The 25,864-nt window shown below is 36.6% G+C and overlaps 1 protein-coding gene across 3 annotated transcripts in view; it reads right to left on the reverse strand.

Annotated features, from left to right (window-relative positions):
• Positions 1-25,864, reverse strand: part of IL13RA2 (interleukin 13 receptor subunit alpha 2) — a 140,552-nt gene that overhangs the window by 54,870 nt on the left and 59,818 nt on the right. The window contains exon 8 of one of the 3 annotated variants that reach the window (XR_014258548.1): positions 16,836-16,996. Coding sequence is in view for 2 of the 3 variants with exons in the window: in XM_082445578.1 (XP_082301704.1) it covers positions 16,983-16,996 (14 nt within the window). In the remaining variant the exon portion in view is untranslated. Of the gene's footprint in view, positions 1-15,931; positions 16,997-25,864 lie in introns of those variants that run through there. The other 2 variants (XM_082445579.1, XM_082445578.1) reach the window with 2 other exon arrangements.

Consider the following 25,864-nt stretch of genomic DNA (forward strand, 5'->3'; position numbering starts at 1 on the left):
AAAAAGGAGAGGAAGGAGCCAAAGATGAGAGAGGCTGAACGGCTCTCGAGTGGCCCAGGTGGCTGAATATATGATCATGCCATTAACAGAAACTGGAAATCAGAGCATAAAACAAAAATGTGGCAGAAAAAATTTGTTTTAAAGTCCCTGGTGTTAGGTGTGGGTAAATATACAATGGGCAGTTTCAAATGCAGCACTTGTTCTTGGAAAAGGGAATGAAAACTGGAGAAATATATATCTCATAGACAACAATGCAGCAGTAACTTGAAACTATAAAAGTATAAGATGAAAAGAAGATAAGAAATATAAAAATAGAACTTTGGGGAATACCCACACTTATAAAGTGGGAGGAGAAAAGGAAGCCAGGAAAAGAAACAAATTACAAAAATAATTAACAAATTATTTTTGACCATAAAAGTGGTCAAAAACAGGATTAGTTATAGTTTTAAAACTATACTCCTTGCCTCCACTCTGTGCTTCATGGCCGTCTTCTACATTAATTACTAGAGTGATACTTTCAGTATTAGAATTTGACTGTGCCCATTAAAATAGTTCAGATGAATTTAGTATCAGACAATTTTGTATTCTAAATGCCCACAGATGGTGTAGTGAAAATACTATACATATAATTGGAGTCTCCAAAGGGGAGAAGAGAGCTAATAGGAAAACACACTATTGGTACAGTTAATGGCAGACAATTTCCCAAAACTTAAGAAAAACATCAAGCTACAGATTCAAGAAGACCTACAAACTTCAATCAGGATAAATAATATTACCACTCCTAAGTACATCATAGTAAAACTTCTAAAAACTAAAGATGAAGAAAAAGTTAAAAGCAGCCAGGAAAAAAAAGATTTATTTTCATTTTTCACAAAGCAGCAAAAATAAAATTCACAAGTGACTTCTTAAATGAAAAATAAAAGCCAGAAAACAGTGACATAACTTCTAGTTACTAAAAAAAAATGACCAGATTATAGTTCTAGATATAACAAAAATATCTATTAATAAGGAAACATATTTTTAGACCAAAAAAAACAAAACTGAGAAAATTTGTCAACAGCAGACACAGAGTTGGAAAACTACTAAAGAAGATATTTGGGCAGGGGAAAAAAAAAACTAAAACAAATCTGAAGATGAAGGAAGGAACAAAGAGCAACAAAAGGGTAAATACATGGCCACATCAAAATTAGTACTGAATATTATTAATAATGTATTGAGTAGTTAAAAAATGCAGAGAATTAACATTCATGACAAAAATAACATATAAGAGAGAGACGGTAAAATGGAGTTAAAAAATTCTATGGTCACTGAATTGTCTAAGAAGAGGTAAAAGTACTCATTTATTTAGTAAATCAGAGATATACTTTACAATACCTATGGTAATCACTATGAATATTATAAGAATATTTAAGTATAAAGTTAATATGGGGAAATATGATATGATAAAAATACTCAATACAAAGTAAGGCAAAAAAGAAAGAAAAGGAGACATAAAACAGCGGCACAAAGAGAAAGCAAACAGCAAGGTATCAAATTTAAGCTAAGGGCTTCCCTGGTGGCGCAGTGGTTGGGAGTCTGCCTGCCAATGCAGGGGACGCGGGTTCGAGCCCTGGTCTGGGAGGATCCCACATGCCGTGGAGCGGCTGGGCCCGTGAGCCACAATTACTGAGCTTGTGCGTCTGAGCCTGTGCTTTGCAACGGGAGAGGCCGCGATAGTGAGAGGCCCGCGCACCGCGATGAAGAGTGGCCCCCGCATGCCGCAACTGGAGAAAGCCCTCGCACAGAAACAAAGACCCAACACAGCCATAAATAAATAAATAAAAATAAAAAAATTAAAAAAAAAAAAATTTAAGCTAAAATATATCAGTAAATACATTCCACAAAAATGGACTAAATGCTACAGTTAAAAGATAAGTATTTCCATGTTGCTTTTTTAAAAACTATTTTAAAGATATAGGTAAGTAAAAGTAAAAAGATAGAATAAGATATATCAGGCAAACACTAATAAAAAGAAAGTTGCTATAGTAAAACTAATATTACAAAAAGTAGATTATAAGGTAAAAAACCATCATTAGATATAGAATGTTATATTTCTTGGTGAAAAAGTTCAACTTATGAACACAGTAGCAAAAATTCTAACTTAAAAAAATAATAACCAAGTTAAGTTTGTTCCAGAAAGAAAAGGTTGGTTTAACATATTAGAAATCAATCAGTGCAATTCACTACATTAACAGAAGAAAGGAGAAAAAATGATCATCTCAATAGATGCAAAAAAAAAAGTACCTAAGAAGATTCAATTCACATTTATGGTGAAAACTCTTAGAAAACTAGAAATAGAAAGGAATACACTTAATCTGATCAATGGTATCTACCAAAAACAAAACAAAACAACAGAAAAAAAAAAAACTATTACAAACAAGAGACTTAGGGATAAAATGAAATTTTCTTCTGAGGTTGGGAAAGACAAAAGAAGTCCACAATCTGTACCATTAGTCAACATTGTACTGGAAGTTCTAGCTAGTTCAATAAGGCAAGAAAAATAAATAATAGGTACAAGAATTTAAAAGGGAGAAATAAGACTGACATTACTTTCAAAGACATGATTATGTTTGCAGGAAATCCAAAGAATACTCAAATACAGTACAAGATAAGTGAGTTTAGCAAGAATGCAGGCGATTTAATCATCTCCTATTCACTGTGTTGGTGAAGGAGGGATTGCTGCCCTACGGTTATGGGGCTGGCAAACACATGACACTCAACACTGGACAGGTGAGAATGATAGCAGTTTATTGGTCATATATATTTACAGCCCAAGGGAGGGCACTCCACATCATACAAGGCCACATGACACTCAGGAACAGAGTGAGTAATCAAGATCTGTAGGAGGCAGGCTTTGTAGTATCAAGAGGATAGGGTAACCCTGGTTTGTAGAGAATAATGTGGTTGGCCTGTTTAAATAATTCTGTGGACTCCTTTTAAATAAGCAGGAAATATGCCTGGTCCCCTTGATAAGGAGGATATTTTAGCTAGGGTACCTTACCTACAGGAGAAGAATGGGGAAGAAAACTTGCAGTTAGTCCATTAGAGGTTCTTCCAGTTTTACCAGAAGTCAAGGCTGCCCATAATACTTGGCCTTAATTTTAGACCTTACACCACAGTTGTATACAAAATCAATATTTTTAAAATGCATTTCTATATACCAGCAACAAACAAAAGATGACGTTTTAAAAAATATACCATTTGCAACAGCATCAAAAGTTAACACATTCCTACTCACATTCCTAAGAATAAGTCTAATGAACAATATGCAAGAATTCTACACTGAAGACTATAAAATATTTTGAAAAGAAATAAAAGAAAACCTAAATAAATGGAATGTTATGTTAATGAATTGGAAGACTCAATATTGTAATGATGACATTTCTCCCCCAAAGTAATCTAAGATATTCAATACAATCTCAATAAAAATCCCAGAAAGCTTTTTGTAGAAATTGTCAAATTCATACCAAAGTATATATGGAAATTTGAAGGTCCAGGAATATCCAAATAATTTTGTGGAAGAAATAGAACAAAGCCAGAGGACTTATACAGCCAGATATCAAAACTCATAAAGCTACAGTAATTAGGATATTGTGGTATTGCACAAGGACAGCAAAATAGACTAATAGAACAGAAGAGTTCAAAATAGATCCACAATTATTCAAACACTTAAATTATAACAATGATGGCAATGAAAAAAAGTAGGGAAAGAACTTTTTTTCTGTTTCTCATATGAAACTATTTAGAGATAGTTGTTTGAATTTGAGGTTGCGTGAGGAGGTTGATAAGAGTTGGGGCAAATGATAGACTGACCACAAACCTAGAAAGGAAAAGCTGGGGAATGAGATATCCATAAGCAATTAAAAAATCTCTGACAGGGGCTTCCGTGGTGTCACAGTGGTTAAGAATCCACCTGCCAATGCAGGGGACACAGGTTCGAGCCCTGGTCTGGGAAGATCCCACATGCTGCAGAGCAACTAAGCCCGTGCACCACAACTACTGAGCCTGCACTCTAGAGCCTGCGAGTCACAATTACTGAGCTCGCGTGCCACAACTACTGAAGCCCATGCACCTAGAGCCCATGCTCTGCAACAAGAGAAGCCACTGCAACGAGAAGCCCACACACCGCAACGAAGAGTAGCCCCCGCTCTCCACAACTAGAGAAAGCCCGCACGCAGCAACAAAGACCCAATGCAGCCAAAAATAAATAATAAAATAAATAAATTTATTAAAAAAAATAATCTCTGACATATTTCTGGGAATCCAGAATGCCACAAGAATGTATAGGACTATGCACATGCCCGGAGATGTGCATATGCTCAGGAAAGATCTGAAAACGCCCTAAGCCCTCATGTCTGGCTGAACTTGAAGCTCTGCTCAAGAAGCAAGTAAAGGCTGAGGCAGAGTTGTCAATTATCAGGCTGAGTGTTGTAGGCATGTCCCAACATGCACACAAAGTCCTTCAGCAAATATTAGGAGACTGCTTGGTTCTAGGTGTTTAAGGAAATCTCTGTTGATTCATCAGCTCATGAGTTAGCTAAGTGAACAGATTTCAGTTCTTACACACAACAAAAAATACTTTACAAGACTAATTTAGTAAAGTAACTAAGAAACAATCCGCAATAACATTAACATAACTAAAACAAACACGGGAGGGGCAAGAACCTGATTTCCAGAGTTGACACTTTATATTAATTAAAATGTCTGATTTTGAAAAAACTTTACGAGACATGCAAGGAAACAAGAAAGTACAGCACATACACAGGAAAAAAATAAATCACAGAAACTATCCCTGAGGAGGTCAAACATTGGACTTACTAGACAAAAACTTCAAATCAGCTACTTTAAGTATGATCAAAGAACTAAAGGAAACCATGTTTTAAAAACTAAAGGAAAAGTATGAGAATAGTGTCTCACCAAATAGAGACAATGAATAATGAGATAGAAATTATTTTAAAAGGACCAAAAAGAAATTTAGGAGTTGAAAAGTACAATAATAGTGAATAATATAAATTCACTAAAGGGGTTCAACAGCAGATTTGAACTAGCAAAATAATCAGTGAACTTGAAGAAGAAAGCTGGAGGACTCACAATTCCTGATTTTGAAACTTGCTGTAAACCTACACAAATCAAGATAAAGTTGGTACTGATGTAGGAATAGACATATAGATCCATGGAATAGAACTGAGAGAACTAAAACAAACCTTACATTTAAAGTCAACTGATTTTCAACAAAGGAGTCAAAATAATTCAATGGGGAAGAAATAGTCTTGTGAACAAATGATGCTGGAACAAATGGACATCAACATGCAAAAGAATGAAGTTCAGGCATCATATATAAAAATTAAATCAAAATTAATCATAGATCTAAACATAAGAGCTAAGACTATAAAAATCTCAGAAGAAAACATTGGAATGAATACTCATGACCTTAGATATGACACCAAAATCACAAGTGTTAAGTGATTGATAATTTAACTTCATCAACATTAAGGTCATTTGGGCTTCAAAGGACTATCAAGAAAGTGAAAAGACAACCCACAGAATGGGAAGTAATTTTTACAAATCATATATCTTATACGTCTTTTTTTAACACCTATTTTCAATTCTCTTGGGTATATACCTAGCAGTATGTACGACTATGTAAAGAACATTTGTACCTCCCATAAAATGATAAATAATTAAATGTAAAATTGAGCAAAAAACTCAAATAGACATTTCCCCAAACAAGATACACAAATGGCCAGCAAGCACTTGAAGAGATGTTCAACATCTTTAGACATTAGGGAAATGCAAATAAGAAAACACAATGAGATACCACTCCATGACCACTAGGATGGCTAGAATCAAAAAGACAGAAAATAACAATTGTTGGTGAGAATGTGGAGGAAATAAAACCCTCATACATTGTTGGGGGAATGTAAAGTGGTGCAGCTACTTTGGAAAAGTTTGGCAGTTTCTTAAAATTTACACATAGCATTACTGTATGACTGAGCAAGTCTACTACTAAGTGTATAACCAAGAGAACTGGAAACAGGCATTAAAACAAAGGCCTGTTCTTAAATGTTCATACCATCATTATTCATAATAAATAATGAGTGGAAACAACCCAAATGTCCATCAACTAATGAATGGATAAGGAAAATGTGGTATAGTCATACAATGGAATACTATTCATCCATAAAAAGAGATGAAGTACACATTGATGAACCTTTGAAGCATTATACAAAGTAAAAGAAGCCAGACACAAAATGCCACATATTGGATGATTCCATTTTTATGAAATGTCTATGATAAGCAAACCTATAGAGATACACAACATAGATTAATAGTTGCCTGGGGCTGAAGGAGAGGTTGAAGAGAGAACAGAGAATGACTACTAATAGGTATGAGGTTATTTTTAGAGTGATGAAATGTTCTAAGATTCAATTATATGATGGTTACACACTGTGTAAATATACTAAAAAAAATTGAATTATACACTTTAAATGGGTATACATAGATCTTGTATAAATTATATCAATAGAATTTAAATGTTCAGACATATTTAAAACTTGTTTTAAAATAATTAAAGAGGAGGATATCTACAGAAACAGCAGCCTTAAAAGTGGAAGATTTGTCAAAATCTTCCAGAGACTAGAAGAGAAGGGAACACAGTATTATTTTATTTTAGATTTTAAAATAACAATATGAGTAAGAGATGAGTAACAGAATTTATAGACAAATCTCACTCATGATCATAGATGCAAAGATCAAAAACAAAAAACAAAAACAAAAACAAAAGCAAACAGAAACTAGTGGTGTGTAAAAATAATAATACATTATTAAAGTTAGGTTGATCTCAGGAAAATAAGGCTGGTTTAACATTATCAAACCCATAGGTATAATTCAACTTTTAACAGATTAAAAGAGCAAATATGTATAATGATCTCAATAGGTACAAATTTTTTAATAAAATTCAATATAGATTCAAAAATTTTTAATCTTACCAATGAGGAATAATATGGAATTTTGCTAACACGATAAAGGGTATCAACCAAAAAATATAGTAAATATCATTCTCAATAATTAAAGGTTTGAAATCCTTCCTTCCTTTAAAACCAAGAAGGAAACAATGATATCCACTATTACTGCTTCCCTTCAACAATGTACTGCAGAACAGATTAGGGAGACCCGAAATATTCATTCACATATGGAAATAATACATGTCAGAGCTCATTGTAAATCAGTGGGGAAAGGAGGAATGGTTCAGTAAGATATACTTGGATAAGCTGATTACCCATTTAGAAAAAAATGAAGTTGAAGTCCTATATTACACCATAGACAATATTTAATTCAAGATGAATTCAAGGCTTAAATGTGAAAGAGAAAACTTCAAAACTTTTTGAAGGAAATATTAAAAGAATATTTATATGACCTTAGAAAAAGAAATGATTTCTTAAACGAGAAAACAAAAGAGCTAACAAGGAAAACATTCCCATAGCACCTATTCCTTATTTCTATAATTCTATTATATCTAATTTTACAGAGGATTGTCATTACTTACTTGATTGTCTACTCCATTGAACTAACAACTACTTGAGGATAAGGACTGTATCCTATTAATTTTATCTTCCCCCTCACCCTGTATGTGTTAGTTGTGTCTCTATAATACAAGAGAAGAGAGAGTTTCAGGGAAAAGTGTAGCTTTTACTTTTCCCTTGATTTGGCACTTCACTGCTTTTCCCTCCCGGACAATTACCCAAGTTTTTCTCTCCTTGTTAGATATATGAAGTAACACACATGTATAATACCATCCTCATCCAAGCCATATTTTTCACTACCTACTCTTGATCATCTACACCATTTGTAAAATTTTAGTCCAATATCTCATTTCTTCATGGCCTGAATTTCTTGGCTTTCAAAGGGTACAATTAAGTGAAGAATAAAGGTCTACTAATGACGAAAGGAAAAAATTCCAAGTATTATTTGTTCAGTTCTAAGTTGGATCTCTGGAGGCTAATCTCCAGAAAAGAGATTCCAAAGGTGCAAGTAAAATTCAGAACGAGAGGACTACATCACTTCAGACCAGTCTTAGATCTGCAAGAGACCTTCCCAAGGTAACTTGGTCTAATTCCCCTTCAAATGTGAGAATTTCTTCTTCTACATTCCTGACATTTCATGAACTACCTCAGCTGTAATACTTCAAACAGAACACTGCTGGTGACAAGAAGCTCACTGAGAGGGAAGTCTGTTCCATTTTGTTTTGTCCTAACTAATCATTCTAAATCTAGAAAAGGGAACACACAGCCCTGAGGCAATAGGAGTATTGTCAAATTTTCCATATTTCTGTAGGTGGTTTCCCAAAATGTTTTCTCTAGAAAGTTTTTCAACATGACCCCCTAGATGGCATAACTAATGACAAACACAAAATTCCCCAAAGCCTCTTGTATATAGAAAAGCAACTAGTTGAAGCTAGTCACTGTCCTCTAAATTGTACATTCCAGAAATATCAAGTCATTTGAAAAGGCACAAGAAATTGAATCATGAAAATCATACACCTGCAGCTCCATAGGGTGTGTCAATAATCAGATTATCAATGAATCAGCGATGAATGCTTAAGGGTGCTTTGGAAAAGAGTCTAAAGAAGACATAGAAGTCAAGGGTTAATTTCATTAAAAGAATCAAAATATGTCAGAATAGGAAAGGTCTCTGAGAAATCATTTAGTCCAGCTGTATTATACAGAATATGAGTCCTACAAAAGATTCTAAATCAAAAAGATTTCATGCTTAATACATGTAAAATAAAACAAAGCAAAATGGTTCATACTAAAGTCTCCTCCAGAAAACCCTAGAAGACATTAATATATTACAGGATCTTGATAATGAATAGAAACCTACTTAACTTTGCTTAGAGCATCTCAAATATATCTATGTACAGCCAACCTTTTTTTAGTAACACCTAGCAAAACATTAGTGCAATATACACCAAGAAATGCTAACCTACTTGAATTTTCTCATTTTAAAAATGAGGGAAGAAAGACCTATAAAAGTTTTTGAAATGCCTAAATCAACAAAACTACTTATTTGCAGAGTCAGGACTACAACTCAGTTATCATGGCAGCTTATAAGTGTGGAGCATTCTTCTCTTCTGCCTTTAGTCTCTCCAAATCCCTGGGGAAGGATGACATTCCAAACATAACCACAAATTGGTTTCTTGGAACTCTCCTTCATTTCTTCTTTAAGAACATTTTATTACCCATAGCAGTGATTTGCAAACAGATGGGTGATGCTAAAGGAGACCAGGAAGAAGTGTTAATGGAATCTGTAGGGCAAGGAGAAGTATTTTTTAAAGCATATTAAATGTTAAAGTATACTTTTTTATTTGGAAAAAAAGAAGATATTTTCTTTCCTTACATAAGGCTTTCTGTAGGAAATGACATTTAATCCCACAAAGAACAAGTAGTAATCAGCCAGTCCAGCCAAACTAGGAGTAGTTGAAGGGTGTTGCAGGCAGAGAGGGTAGTAAATTTTAAGGACTAGAGGCAAGAGAGGTCATGCCATGGCTAAGGAACTACAAATAGTTTAGTGTGGTTGAAAGACAGAGAGAGAAGGCTGTTGGTGGAGGCGGGAAGAACCAAGGGAATGGGGTGGTGGGAAAAGGTATGTACTCAGAGATAAGCAACATAGTGAAGAACCAATGAAAGGCCAGATCACGAAGGGCCTTGTACCTCATGCAATGGAATTGATCTTTATCATGACAGCAATAGTAACACGCTGAAAAGTTTAAGCAGGAGAGTTTCATAATCACATTTGCATTATAGAAAAATCACTCAGGGGGAAAGTCCACACTTTCTCACAGGAAGAAGTTTTTAATGTGCTCAAACTTTTCTGGCACTTAATTTCCATTTTCTTAATGAGTGTGGCCTTTGTCCTGAGTGCTGAATGATTAACCTACAGGGACTAAGGAGAGATTCTAAGAGCCTAAATTACTCAGAAATTGAGGTGCAAGAGTCGGTTCACCAAAAGGGCACAGTTGGCTCATAAGCAGTAACATAAATTAGCCAAGTCAGTAAGTATTTCAGTTGGGGTCACCAAGAGTATAGTTCACAAGGAAACTCACACTTGCTATTTCTGTAAGATAGTAAATTCAATGGAAGTACTTTATTTTTAAGTTGTGCTAAAGTTTATAATATTCCAATTGAAAAAGTAAAAATTTTGAATTTTTTTCATGAATTACTCTAATTCATTATTGTCTTGGAATCAACTGTCCACCCTCACCCCAGGACTTAGATTGAAGAAGTCTGTTACCACATTTTTGGCCACAGTTGCAATGTGGTGATTCTCATGAGCAATCTACGTGTACAGCATTCATTTTACAAGGAATTATTTCAATGAAAGTGCCCAACTATATTAGGGTCTCTTATCCCACTTACCTGTCATGGGACCTACATAACTCCAATGCCATATAACAATTCTTTGGTGCCTTAAATTCTCTGTCATCTTCAAATCCCTATAGAAGCAAAAATATTAATTATATTAAAAGCATAAATAATAATAGAAACAAAAATAATACTAATAATGCAGTACTTTCTATATCCTATGCACTGTGCTAGACACTACATGCTTTATCTCATACATGTACAAAATCCTATGAGTTAGATAGCTGTTAATATTCCAATTTGACAGATGAGGAAACTAATCCTTAGAGAGATTAAGTAAACTTCCCGGGGTCATACATATTTGATCAAAATCAGAATTCAAATCCAGGTCTGTATGACAGCAAAACCTAGCTCTTCACCTTATACTTTCTTTCTAATATTTCTAGTTACCTGTCATACAGTACTTGCTTGGAACTAGGCCAATTTATAAGCACTATATAATTTAACCTGCAAACTAACCTACCAAAAGTTAATCTTATCCATATTTTATAGATGAAGAATCCGATGCTCAAAAAATTTATTTAAATTGGTAATTGTTATACAGGTAGAAAGAAGCAAAGGCAAGATTCAGATCTAGATTTGTCTGATCCTAATTCTGTGTGTTTAACCACAGTCTATACCATTAGAGTGTGATAACATAAACCATTAGTTCCTTATTCTACATAGAGCTCCATGACTTTGAGTATGTGGATCAAGTTTCACTATGGTGGTAGAGGAAGGAGTTGGCAAGGGGAGAAGAAGGGAGGCTGAGAGAGTATGCCTCTCTTTCCCACTTTTCTTATACTTCAACTGGTGCAACTTCACTTTTATCTGTTTTATATTTTTAGTGTTCAAGATTTCAAAAGAAGAAAGCATTTCACTATTTTCAAGTTCTTATTCACTAACACCTTAACTGAGAGATTAGTTGAAAGTCATCTGAGAGCTGAAGGAATGGAACTCCAGAATTGGGATCAGTGCAACTCTTAAGCGTCAGTATATCAGCCATATCATTTACAAATATTTTCTCCCATTCAGTACATTGTCTTTTCATTTTATCAATGGTTTCCTTTGATGTGCAAAAGCTTTTAAGTTTAACTAGGTCCCATTTGTTTATTTTTGCTTTCACTTCCTTTGCTTTATGAGACAGATCCAAAAAAAATATTGCTGCGATTTATGTCAAAGAGTTTTCTGCCTATGTTTTCCTCTAGGAGTTTTATTGTTTCCAATCTTACATTTAGGTCTTTAATTCATTTTGAGTTTATTTTTGTATTTTGTGTTGGAAAATGTTCTAATTTCATTTTTTCATATGTAGCTGTCTAGTTTTCCCAGCATCACTTATTGAAGAGACTTTCTTTTCTCCATTGTATATTTCTTGCTTCCTTTGTCATAGATTAATTGGCCACAAGTACACGTGTTTATTTTGGAGCTTTCTATTTTGTTCCATTGATCTAGGTGTCTGTTTTTGTGCCAGTACCATACTGTTTCAATTACTTTAGCTTTGTAGTATGGTCTAAAGTCAGGGACTGTGATTCCTCAAGCTCTGTACTTTCTCAAGATTGCTTTGGCTATTTTGGGTCCTTGGTGTTTCCATACAAATTTTAAAATTATTATTTCTAGTTCTGTGAAAAATGCCATTGGTATTTTGATAAAGATTGCATAGAATGTGTAGATTGCCTTAGGTAGTGTGGTCATTTTAACAATATTAATTCTTCCAATCCAAGAACATGGTATATCTTTCCATCTGTTTGTGCTGTCTTCAATTTCTTTTATCAATGTCTTATAGTTTTCTGAGTACAGAGTACAGGTCTTTTGCATCTTTAGGTAAGTGTATTCCTAGGTATTTTATTCTTTTTAATGTGATGGTAAGTGGGATTGTTTCCTTAACTTCTTTTTCTAATAGTTCATTGTTAGTGTAAAGAAATGCAACAGATTTCTGTATGTTAATTTTGTATTCTGCAACTTTACCAAATTCATTGACGAGCTCTAGTAGTTTTCTGGTGGCATCTTTAGGATTTTTTATGTAGATTATCATGTCATCTACAAACGGTGACACTTTTACTTCTTCCTGTCCAATTTGGATTCCTTTTATTTCTTTTTCTTGTCTGATTACTGTCACTAGGACTTCTAATATGTTGAATAAGAGAGACGCGAATGGACATCCTTGTCTTGTTCCTGATCTTAGTGGAAATTCTTTCAGTTTTTCACCATTGAGTATGATGCTTGCTGTGGGCTTGTCATATATGGCCTTTACTATGTTGAGCTATGTTCCCTCCATGCCCACTTTCTGGAGAGTTTTTATCATAAATGGATATTGAGTTTTGTCAAAAGATTTTTCTGCACATTTGTAAATGATATGGCCAATAAGGAGTTAATATCCCAAATATATAAATAGCTTATGCAACTCAACATCAAAAAAACATACAGCCCAATTAAAAAATGGGCAGAAGACCTGAAAAGACATTTTTCCAAAGAGGACATGCAGATAGCCAACAGGTACATTAAAAGATGCTTGATATCACTAATCATCAGGGAGATGCAAATCAAAACCACAATGAGACATCACCTCACACCTGTCAGGATGGCTATCATCAAAAAGAATACAAATAACAAATGTTGGCAAGGATGTGGAGAAAAGGGAGCCAGTGTACACTGTTGGTGGGAACGTAAATTGGTACAGCCACTATGAAGAACAGTATGGAGGTTTCTCAAAAGACTAAAAATAGAACTACCATATGACCCAGCAATTCCATGCCTGGGTATATATCCAAAAAAAAACCCCAAAAAACACTAATCAAAAAGATACATGCACCCCAATGTTCATAGCAGCATTGTTTTCAATTGCCAAGGTATGGAAACAACCCAAGTGTCCATCAACAGATGAATGGATAAAGAAGATGTGGCATATATGCACAATGGAACACTACTGAGCCATAGGAAAAAATGAAATTTTGCCATTTGCAACAACATGGATGTACTTGGAGTGTATTATGCTAAGTGAAATTAGACAGAGGACAAATACTGTATGGTATCACTTATACATGGAATCTTAAAAATACAACAAACTAGTAAATACAACAAAAAAGAAACAGACTCACAGATACAGAGAACAAACTAGTGGTTACCAGTGTGGTGAGGTAAGGGAGGAGGGGCAAGATAGGGTAGGGGATTAAGAGGTACGAACTACTATGTATAAAATAAGCTACAAAGATCTACTGTACAACACAGGGAATATAGCTAATATTTTATAATAACTATAAATGGAGTATAACCATTAAATAGTGTGAATCACTATACTGTACACCTATAACATAAAATATTGTACATCAGTTATACTTCAATTAAAAATAAAGACTCAGTATAGAATCCAGGAGTAAAATCCTGGGAATGGGGATCTTATGTGAAGCACCTTTTTTTTCTCTCTCTCCTCCTGTGGCGGTTCCAGTCTCTGATTCAAAAAATATAGAAAGAAGGGAGAGTTATCCTAAAACTAACAGTTGCAACATCAAGTTCCCTGCCTTGTAACATCTCAGTCAGCTTCAGATTCCAAGCCATGAAAGTCTGTCCTGGGCCAGTCTTGTGGATTATAAGTTCACATTTCTTCTATTCTGCCCGGAAGCAGGGGGATGGGCCTCATGAAACTAAATGCTTTTTACTTTGCCAAAATACTCTTACAGTCATAGAGATCAAATAGATCCAAATACAATGGTTCTTTCCTAAATATACTCCATGGAGCCCCTAAAACACTCACTGAAAAAAAGATCCAGGGACAAGTAAGTGTTGGAAATGCTGCATAAGCTCTGTGACTCAAAAATACAATGACCTATAACTAATCATCCAAACTAGGCCAATTCTGAGAGCCAAAGGGAATTTATTAATAATTACACAGAGACAACAAACACATACTGGAAATGTCCTGGGCAAATTAGGACCTATGGTTAGTCTGCTATTTAATCCAGAACTTTCCAAATTTATTTGGTCATGGAATATTTTTTTTCCTCCTTGTAACACCTGCTAACCTCAGGAGAGACAATTATTCCACAGAATATACTTTAGGGAACACCAAATGTAGAGGTTTTAGGAGAATCTGCATGAAATGCAATAGACCAATGCTTCTCAATCATTTTCTGTAAATGCACACCTAGGAGGAAATTGTTAATATTTTTGTGGCACAAAAAGTAAATAGCTGAGGCTCCTTGTAGCCAGAAAGAACTGGCCAGGGAGTTGGGCATTTGAGAGGATTACTATCTCAGCACTCTTCTAATCCTCGGATACATGTAGAGATCCAGCGTACAGCTCAGGGAAGTTGTGACTAGACCAAAACACACTCACAAATGACCTCCGTGTATTTCTCTTCCTTAAAGACCAATTGCAGGGGATTAAATTAAATGAAGGAATGAAGGACTTACAAAATTTTTTTTGCCCTTTTAGCCTTCTCTTGGCCTCTTTTGTTGCATAGAATTTGGGTCAGTGTCAGAAATCTTTAAAATGATGGGAAATGCAGCAAATCTCCTGACTGACTCAATCTGAATAAAAAATACTTCCATAGAAAAATAGATACTATATTAGGTATTTCAACACAGTCTAACACAAGGAATTGGTTAAATAAGCAGTAAAAGCAAAAAGGGAACACAGAGGCAACACAGAGGCCCAGCTCAGGCCTCAGAACTCTGAGGAGGGTGCACTGCCCAAATGATTCTGGCACATCAGAGGGCACGGTGAGGCTGGTTCTGGAGTGCTAAATGAAGGTGGAGATTTGGTTTTGTCACAGCTTCCTGACCAATAAACAAACTGCAGATAATTCAGTCATTCAACTGTGGAAACATTTTGAAGGCAGACACTTGAACTCTGAATCTTCAGGTACTGGATTTACTACGAGCAGCAGAAATATTCCCAACCAGAGACTCTTGTCACTGAACTGAGGACTGGGCTCTGAGGTAGCTCTACATAAATTTGAGTTTACCTACCTCAATAACCCCACAGAAAACACCTTGGAAAGGGGTTCAATTTAAATGGGAATTTGAAGCCCCGAAGCTTTATAAAGCTGCTTTGAAAATTTTAGTGAAGAGGAGGGAGGCAAAAGGGGGAGGGAGGGAAGAGAGGGACTTGAGAAGAAAATGTGGGAAGTGTTCCTACATTCTCTATTCAGGAGGGAATAGAAAACATTTTTAAAGTGTTTTAAGCAAGGAAAGAGCCTTTGAAGTTTAGTCTCCTGCCATATGATTTTACGTTGTGTTATTCACTTCATGATGATCATTTTGCCTTGCAGCTCTTCAGTTGAAAGTCAGAAGCCATACTCTTGACCGGAAGACCTCCAAAGTTTATTTCAGAGAAGGTCACACTCTGCTTACATTCCTCCAAGTTGCTGGTAAAGAGGAAGGGCACAGGAATCCCCTATACCCTGGCCAAGGAGGACACATTGCAGTGCTCCCATGACCCAGAAGAATATGAGCCAGATTAAAGATTATGACCTGAGATTATAAACTGATAAAAACATTTTAAAATAACATATTCAGAGATGTATTCTATCTTAAAGGTTAAGATTGTAGGTACTGGGATATTATAGAACAGGGATTAAATCCTGGCTCCTTTGCTTCTTAGCTATTGACCTTGAGCAAGTTTCTAAACTAACCTCTCTAAGTTTCAGTTTCTTTATTTGTTAAATGGTATAATCTCTATGTTGGAAGTATCCACATACATCTATTTTTGCCCCTGAATGAACTGTAAAACAGGACTCAGAACATCTTTGCATTCTCCATAAAAAATCCCTTTGCATCAAATGCATATCATACTGAAAATTTCAGAGGCAAGTTGGAATAGATTTACTAAACAAAATCTTTTTCTCCAAAAAGCCATTATTTGATATCTCTTTCCAAGTCTTACTTCTTAAAGCCAGTAGGTCTCCTTTTCTACACTCTCTTCTATTATGCTCATCCTTCTCAGCTTTGGCTTCTCTCTCCTAGCATCATTATACTCCTTCTCTGCCTATCCTTTTCTTTGGCAGAGTGAATTATCTCTGTCTAGGCACTTCCAAACTCACATACCCACGCTCAAAAACCTACTCAGCAAACAAAGGACCCTCCAGTTGTTAGTAGCCCCCCCTTCCTCAGAGGGCAGCAAATGATTATAAATAATTTTTGCTGTCCCATGTAGACAATCACAGAGGCTACCAAACAGGGTTATTGTGAAATTGAATGAGATAATGGATCTAAGGTGATTTGCACGCTGGCACATAAGTGTAAACCAAATGTTAGCTGTTGTTATTTTGATTATTACTATTTAGCTTATGGACTCTTTCACTGAGCATATTTCTCCAATGTCTGTGCAAATGATAACGTGGATGGTAGGGAAGTACTTAAGGTTTTAGTGTAAATTTAAAAGAAAAAAAAAAACACTCACAAACTCAAAAATCAGATCCTGTGTCTTTAAGGAGGTTCACTTTGCCCGGGTATTGTTTTCTCTTTTGCCCTGAATATTTGCAGTGCAGTCCTCACAAAGTAAATTGTCTCCTGCATCATCCATATCCTGTGTTCTGGTGGAAGTGCATCATTTTACATCTTCTGAGAGAAATAAAGAGAAACATAACATTTACTGAGCTCTTATTTTGTGATCTGTGAAATACTACATAATGTGGTTATTTAATCCTCAAGAAAGAAAAGTAAGTGGTATTATTCTCCCATTTGGAATGTTGGTCTCAGAGATGTTAATTAATCCTAATGTTATCCCTTGCTTTGAATAGGATACCGCCAAACCCACACCAGTCACAAACCTCCCACCACAACCAAATCTATTAATCTAGAGGGAAAAATTAAAAAACAACAACAACACATTTCCAAGGTATGTGCACAGTGTTTCAAAATATCTTGAAATCTGAAGACTTTATAAATTGATTTTTTTCCTTTGCCAATGGCTTTGCTTTGTCCTAGACACTTTGTCACAGCTGTTGGATTGTCAAAAGTAAATAAAAGAACATCCTTGCTATTCTCTTTGCCTCATCTGATCCTTGTTTCTTTACATTCAGGTAGAATAGAGGGGCTGAGTTCCTGAGCTCCCTCCTGCCAGGAATGTACATCTATTAAGAAAAATTATGTCTTTGCCTCAGCCAGATTTCTCCCTTTTCTCCCCTTTTCTCTCCAACCACTCCCTCAAAACAGGAAATCATAGGATCTCTGACCCTGGGCTGTCCCTGGTTACAGACTTCTAATTCTCCACTTCTCTTTTTAAACCAGCATCTAGAAGGGGCCTGGAGATGGTTGCTTTCACATTCCTATTCAGATCACGTTCTCAGCACCAACCCTTCCCATCTTCTGCCTGTGAACATCCTTTTCACACAGCTCCAAGCAGAAGTAGAAGCAGTGGGTTTTAAGGAGGGGAAGTTAGACTTTGGAGATGTGTTTGGGGTGATTGTAAGACATTTGAATAGAGATGCAGATATGGGGCTCGGGTCAAAGCTCTGGAATGAAGACCCAGAAATGGGAGGTGGTACCCAAGGCCAAGAGAATGGATGAGGTTACACAAGGAGAGAATGGAGGAGAAAGGAACGGAAGGAAGGGGAAGGGAAGAGAACAGTGTTCAGAACAGAATTCTGGGGTCTGACTACTTGGCAAAGACAGGGCAAGAAGAGGAAGATTGGCTAGGGAAGTGAGCAGAAGACAGATTACCCATCTATCTATCTCACTCTTTCCATAGTCGCATCAGCTGTTGACTGCACAGTACTTGAAGCCGGTATGAACTCCATCATCAGCAGTCTATTTTTATTGTCTTATGTACTTGCTGTCAACTTCTAAACATTTTTTTCCATCCTTAAGGACACTGAAGGACAATTTGTTTCTCATTCAGCATCAGATTGAATCAAAGATTTTGGTTAAGCAGGCAGTAAACAAATCTAAACCTCTGTGTGCCCAAGAAACACAAGTGCCCTTCCTTAACGACTATCTCCTCCTGAGTAATACTCTAGCCTTCAGTGTTAGCATTACCTTACTTTTCAGGTGGGCAGGTCTTTGGAGTTATTAACATATCTCAAACTGTTTTGTCCTTGAAATACTCTCTTAGGAGATATAAATAGTGGTGGTCTACTTATACATGGAATCTAAAAAAGCCAAGCTCATAGAAACAGAGTAGAATGGTGGTTACCAGGGGCTGAGGGGTGAGGGAAAGAGAGAAATATTGGTCAAAGGATACAAACTTCCAGTTATCAGATGAATAGGTTCTGAGGATCTAATGTACAGCATGGTGATTATGATTAATAATATGGCATAAAATACTTGAAAGTTGCTGAGATCTTATATGTTCTTACAACAATAAAGAAGTAGTAATTGGGGCTTCCCTGGTGGTGCAGTGGTTAAGAATCTGCCTGCCAATGCAAGGGACATGGGTTCGAGCCCTGGCCCAGGAAGATCCCACATGCCACGGAGCAACTAAGCCCGTGCGCCACAACTACTGAGCCTGAGCTCTAGAGCCCCCAAGCCACAACTACTGAGCCCATGTGCCACAACTACTGAAGCCTGCATGCCTAAAGCCCGTACTCCGCAACAAGAGAAGCCATGACAGTGAGAAGCCCCTCACTGCAACGAAGAGTAGCCCCCGCTCACCGCAACTAGAGAAAGCCTGCACACAGCAACAAAGACCCAACACAGCCAAAATTAAATGAATTAATTTTTTAAAAAGTGGTAATTATGTAGTGTGATGGAGGTATTAGCTAAGGCTATGATGGTAATCATTTTGGAACATGTGTGTCAAATCCACACATTGTAAAGTTGTATACCTTATTTATTTATTTATTTTATTCTTTGGCTGTGTTGGGTCTTCGTTTCTGTGCGAGGGCTTTCTCCAGTTGCGGCAAGCGGGGGCCACTCTTCATCGCGGTGCATGGGCCTCTCACTATCGCGGCCTAACTTGTTGCGGAGCACAGGCTCCAGACGCGCAGGCTCAGTAGTTGTGGCTCACGGGCCCAGTTGCTCTGCGGCATGTGGGATCTTCCCAGACCAGGGCTCGAACCCGTGTCCCCTGCATTGGCAGGCAGATTCTCAACCACTGCGCCACCAGGGAAGCCCTAAAGTTGTATACCTTAAACATGCCCAATGTTGTATGTTAATTATACCTCAATGAAGCTAGATTAAAAATAGCTTTATTTGTGGATTTTAAAAAGTAATTTCCCAATTAAACAAATTTGAAAAATGCTGAATGTTACTATCTGAGAGCCACAACATGTAGTATAATAAAGGCTCTGCCAAGTCCTGCAGTTAAAAAACAAAAAGATTTAACTTTGCTTAACCAGAATTTCCCAGTTATTTGAACCCAGAATGCTTTTTCTATGGAACACTTACTAACATCCAGCAGACCGAAGTTCCACAGAGCACATGTAGGTGTTTTACTAATCCAAAGAACACTTTTTAACACTAACCACAAAATCCATTTTACAACCAAGGAAAATTATCTGCACTTAAAAGTGCTCTCATTTTCATGGGAATTGCTACATAGTATATCAAGCTATCTAGTACGGCCAGTGGTACATACTGGCCAGAGAGCTAAGGAGGGATGAGGGAAAGTCTGTGTTATGTAAGAGAGAGAAGTTTACTGGCTGTCTTAGTCAGTTTGGGTGGCTATAGCAAATTACCATACACTGTGGATTAAACAACAAATATTTATTTCTCACAGTTCTGGAGGTTAAGTCCAAGACCAAAGCACCAGAATATCTAGTGTCTGATAGGGCATGCTTCCTGATTCACAAATGACCTTCTTGTTGTTATATTCTCACAAAAAGAGAGAGAAAAGAAGCAAGTTCTTTCACATCTCCCCTTATAAGAGCATTAATCCCATCATGTGGGCTCCACTTTCATGACCTAATTACCTCCCAAAGGCCCCATCTCCTAATATCATCACATTGTGGATTCGAATTTCAACATATGAATTTTGAGAGGACATAAACATTCAGTTCATAGCATTGGCCCATATTGGAAAATGGCCTGTGCCTTTGGCCTCATTAACACCATGTTCTCAATAGCTGAATGAACCAACCTCAGACAGGATAACACACACCTCAGCAACATGCAATTTTCCAGTGCCTTTCTCTGTTCTTTAAACATGGAGTTGTTATTAATTAGTAAAACAATTCTTGCTCTGGAAAGTTACTTTCCAAACTGATGGTGTCTGCTACAGGAAATAGCTTGCAGACATCTTTTAATTTAGTATTTGAAAAAGTACAAATCTGTACCTCAGCTCTTCTTTCTTAGCTAGCATCATGTTTTAAACACTGTTTTGCCTTAAAATTTTTTACTTTATCAGTTTGGAATTCTAACTGCATACAGTAAACTTGAGTTGCAGACCAAGTTCCCTTGAAATTGGTAGCTCAGGCAATTATTTCATATAAGACATTAAAAAATCAAACTACAGGGACTTCCCTGGTGGTCCAGTGGTTAAGAATTTGCCTTCCAACACAGGTTTGATACCTGGTCAGGGAACTAAGATCCCACATGTCGCGGGGCAACTAAGCCCACGTGCTGCAACTACTGAGCCTGCACGCTTTAGACTCCGCACTCTACAACTAGAGAGCCCGTGCACCACAACTTCTGAACCCATGCGCCACACCTAGAGAGAAGTCTGAGCACCGCAACTAGAGAAACCCACACTCCGCAAAGAAAGATCCCACATGCATAATGAAATCCCGTGTGCCACAACTAAGACCTGACACAGCCAAAAAAAAAAAAAACCTACAAGAATTTTTTTATATTCTTTAAATGATGGAAAATAGCGCAAGCTAATTTTCTGACTGGTGGAGAGAGTGAATGAGAAAACACTTCATTCATGCCATTATGTCTTCCTTTATAGACCAAGGTTTTTACTCTTTCTTGCCACTTCAAGAATATTTACTGAGCACCTATTCATTTACTATAGGATAGTATATTGGATATAGCTCTAAAGTTGAGTACTGGCTTCCATTCCCCTCCACAACTGACTTACTAGGTAATCCTCCCAAGTCATTTAACTTTCTTTTGTCCCAATTTTCTCATTAATTACTATGCTATCTAGAAGTTTCTAAGAAGAACTTCAATCCCACAGCCCACTCTTCCAACTACCTCACATGCTTAATTCTGAAAATGAGTGCTGGTAAAGATGGCCAAAGTCCAGAATATTTTAAGGCCTTCTGCAAAAGATTGGAGCTATCTGTATGAAGAGGAAATAGAGTTCAAATTATTCCCTTCTCAGGGTATAATCCTTTTGGATTTGACTCTGTTGACTGACCCTTCTGACGTGTTCTCCATATAACCAATGCCCTGAGAGGGGTCAAGGCATTCACCTGTTTGCAAGGAGACACAATTTGCTTAACCACCACCCAAAATATAAATATAAAAAAATTAACAAACCTTGAACTAAACCTCACAACTTATACAAAGTTAACTTGAAATGGATCATAGATTTAAATGTAAAACTGTAAAACTTTTAGAAGGTAAAATAAGAGAAAATCTTCAGCACCAAGAGCTTGATGAGGCGTTCTTAGGCATGACACCACATGCAAAATCCATAAAAGGAAAAATTGATAAATTGTATGTCAACAAAATTAAAATACTTTGCTCTGAGAAAGACCTTGTGAAGGAGATGTAAAAACAAGCTACAGACTGGGAGAGAATATTTGCAAACCTCATATCCAAAAAAAGGTATCATGTCTAGAATATATAGTTGATACTTGAACAATGTGGGGGTTTGGGGCGTCAACCCTCTGCTCAGTTGAAAATCTGCATGTAACTTATAGTTCACCCTCCATACCCATGTTTCCTCCATATCCACAGTTCCGCATCCACAGATTCAACCAAACACAAATGGTGTTGTACTACTGAAAACATTCCATGTATAATTGGACCCACACTGTTCAAACCCATGTTGTTCAAGGGTCAACTGTATAAAGGATTATCAAGACTCAGCAGTAAGAACACAACCAAATTAGAAAATGGGCAAAAGACATAAAGAGACATTCCACCAAAGAGGATATAAAGATGGCCAATAAGCACGTGAAAAAATGTTCCACGTCACTTATTATTAGGGAAATGTAAATTGAAACCACAATGAGATAGCACTACATACTTATCAAAATAGCTAAAATAAAAAATAGTGATACAGAGAAACAATATTCATTCATTGCTGGTGGGAATGAAAAATGGTATGGGTGCTCTAGACAAGTCTGACAGTTTATTGTAAAACTAAACATGCAACTACTGTATGATCCAGCAACTGCACTCTTGGAAATTAATTATAGAGAAACTAAAACTTATGTTCATATAAAATCCTGTATATGAATATTCATAGCATCTTTATTCATAATAACTAAAAACTGGAGTCATCCCAAATGTTCTTCAGTGGGTGAGTCAATAAAACAACTGTTATACATCTACACTATGTAATTCTACTCAGGAATAAAAAATAACAAACTATTTATACGTACAACTTGGATGATCTCAAAAAATTATGCTGAGTGAAAAAAGCTAATCTCAAAAGGCTATATATTATATGATTCCATTTAAACAACATTCTCAAAATGACAAAATTATACAGATGGAGAATAGATTAGTGGTTCACCAGTGGATAAGGACTGGGGACAGGGGGCAGAGAAGGAGAGATGGATGTGGCTAAAAATGGGTAGCACTATGGATTTCTGTGGTGATAGAACAGTTCTGAATGTTGACAAAATTGTGAAAAAATTGCATAGAATTACACACACACACACGCGTGCGTGCACGTGCACACACGAGTACATGTAAAACTGGTGAAATAAGCTATGTAGCTTATATCAATGTTGGTTTTCTGGCTTTAATATTGTACTATGTGTATGCAGAATGTTACCACTGAGGGGAACTGGATGAAGAGTACATGGGACCTCTTTGCACATCATTTTGCAACTTCCTGTGAATTTATCACTATTTCAAAATAGTTGTTCTTACAAGAAGGTGCAAACACATGAGTGACACACCAACAAGGTTGATGCTGTTTTGGTTCCAAAATACCAGCATTTATCTATTCCTGGTACTTTGTATTTGCTATTCCCTCTGCTTACAGTACATTTTTCCCGCCATTCCTTCCATGGCTCACTCCTTTTCACTTTTCAGATTTCATCAGAGAGAGCTTTCCTGAGCACTCTTTTCAAAATATTACTAAACACAAACAACCACATAAACAACTTCATAGCACACTATTTCTTCAAAATGCTCATCATAAGCTACATGTTATTTCTTCAATTATTTAGGTTTCTCTGTCTCACTAAACTGCAAGCTCCATGGAGTAAGGTCCTGTTTATTTTTGGTCACTTTGTATCCCCAGAAATTAACACATTGAAGGCACTCATTAAATATTGTTGAAAAAGAGAATGAATAAATTGTACCATCCCAGCTTGGTGCTGGGGATGCACAAAGCCTAATTTACTAATATACAGCTCTCCTTTACACAGAGTGTCTTCTCAGCTCTCTCAAGAAGCTACCATAGCACTGGTGTGGGGCTAACTAATATTTGGAGATACAAAATCCCAGCCAAGGTTTTAATTTTTTTTGTCTTTTCATCTCATTATGATTAATCCTATGTACCTTATAGGTTTGTTGTAAGAAACAATTAGAGGCATGTTTATGAACATACTTTGAAATGCATAAAAAGCTACAACAGTTCCCAGCAGCACCACCAACATTGTTATCACAGGTTGTTTTGGCAATACACAGAATAGCCTGATGTAGTCAGCTTTATGGGGGCTCTGAATCTTCATGCCAAATATACGCAAACTCCAGTCAGTAGTTACCATGCTGGAATAAGTCCATATTTTCACAAATGAAATGATTTTTTTAAACATCTTTATTGGAGTATAATTTCTTTACAATGGTGTGTTCGTTTCTGCTTTATAACAAAGTGAATCAGCTATACATATACATACATCCCCATATCTCCTCTCTCTTGTGTCTCCCTCCCACCCTCCCTATCTCACCCTTCTAGGTGGTCACAAAGCACCAAGCTGATCTCCCTGTGCTATGTGGCTGCTTCCCACTAGCTATCTATTTTACATTTGGTAGTGTATATATGTCCATGACACTCTCTCACCCTGTCACATCTCACCCCTCCCCCTCCCCATATCCTCAAGTCCATTTTCTAGTAGGTCTGTGTCTTTATTCCCGTCTTGCCACTAGGTTCTTCATGACCTTTTTTTTTTTTTTTCCTTAGATTCCATATATATGTGTTAGCATACTGTATTTGTTTTTCTCTTTCTGACTTACTTCACTCTGTATGACAGACTCTAACTCCATCCGCCTCATTACAAATACCTCCATTTCATTTCTTTTTATGGCTGAGTAATATTCCATTGTATATATGTGCCACATCTTCTTTATCCATTCATCTGATGATGGACACTTAGGTTGCTTCCATGTCCTGGCTATTGTAAATAGAGCTGCAATGAACATTGTGGTACATGTCTCTTTTTGAATTATGGTTTTCCCAGAGCAAATGGCCAGTAGTGGGATTGCTGGGTCACATGGTAGTTGTATATTTAGATTTTTAACGAACCTCCATACTGTTCTCCATAGTGGCTGTATCAATTTACATTCCCACCAAGAGTGCAAGAGGGTTCCCTTTTCCCCACACCCTCTCCAGCATTTATTGTTTGTTTGTACATTTTTTGATGATGGCCATTCTGACTGGTGTGAGGTGATACCTCATTGTAGTTTTGATTTGCATTTCTCTAATGATTAATGACGTTGAGCATTCTTTCATGTGTTTGTTGGCAATCTGTACATCTTCTTTGGAGAAATGTCTTTTTAGGTCTTCTGCCCATTTTTGGATTGGGTTGTTTGTTTTTGTCATATTGAGCTTCATGACCTGCTTGTAAATTTTGGAGATTAATCCTTTGTCAGGTGCTTCATTTACAAATATGTTCTCCCATCCTAAGGGTTGTTTTTTCGTCTTGTTTATGGTTTGCTTTGCTGTGCAAAAGCTTTTAAGTTTCATTAGGTCCCATTTGTTTATTTTTGTTTTTATTTCCATTTCTCTAGGAGGTGGGTCAAAAAGGATCTTGCTGTGATTTATGTCATAGAGTGTTGTGCCCATGTTTTCCTCTAAGAGTTTTATAGTGTGTGGCCTTAGATTTAGGTCTTAAATCCGTTTTGAGTTGATTTTTGTGTATGGTGTTAGGAAGTGTTCTAATTTCATTCTTTTACAGGTAGCTCTCCAGTTTTGCCAGCACCACTTATTAAAGAGGCTGTCTATTCTACATTGTATATTCTTGTCTCCTTTATCAAAGATAAGTTGACAGTATGTGTGTGGGTTTATCTCTGGGCTTTCTATCCTGTTCCATTGATCTATATTTCTGTTTTTGTGCCAGTACCATCCTGTCTTGATTACTGCAGCTTTGTAGTGTAGGCTGAAATCAGGGAGCCTGATTTCTCCAGCGCCGTTTTCCTTTC

Source organism: Balaenoptera physalus, assembly GCF_965194825.1.
Source record: "Balaenoptera physalus genome assembly, chromosome: X".
Lineage (NCBI taxonomy): Eukaryota > Metazoa > Chordata > Mammalia > Artiodactyla > Balaenopteridae > Balaenoptera > Balaenoptera physalus.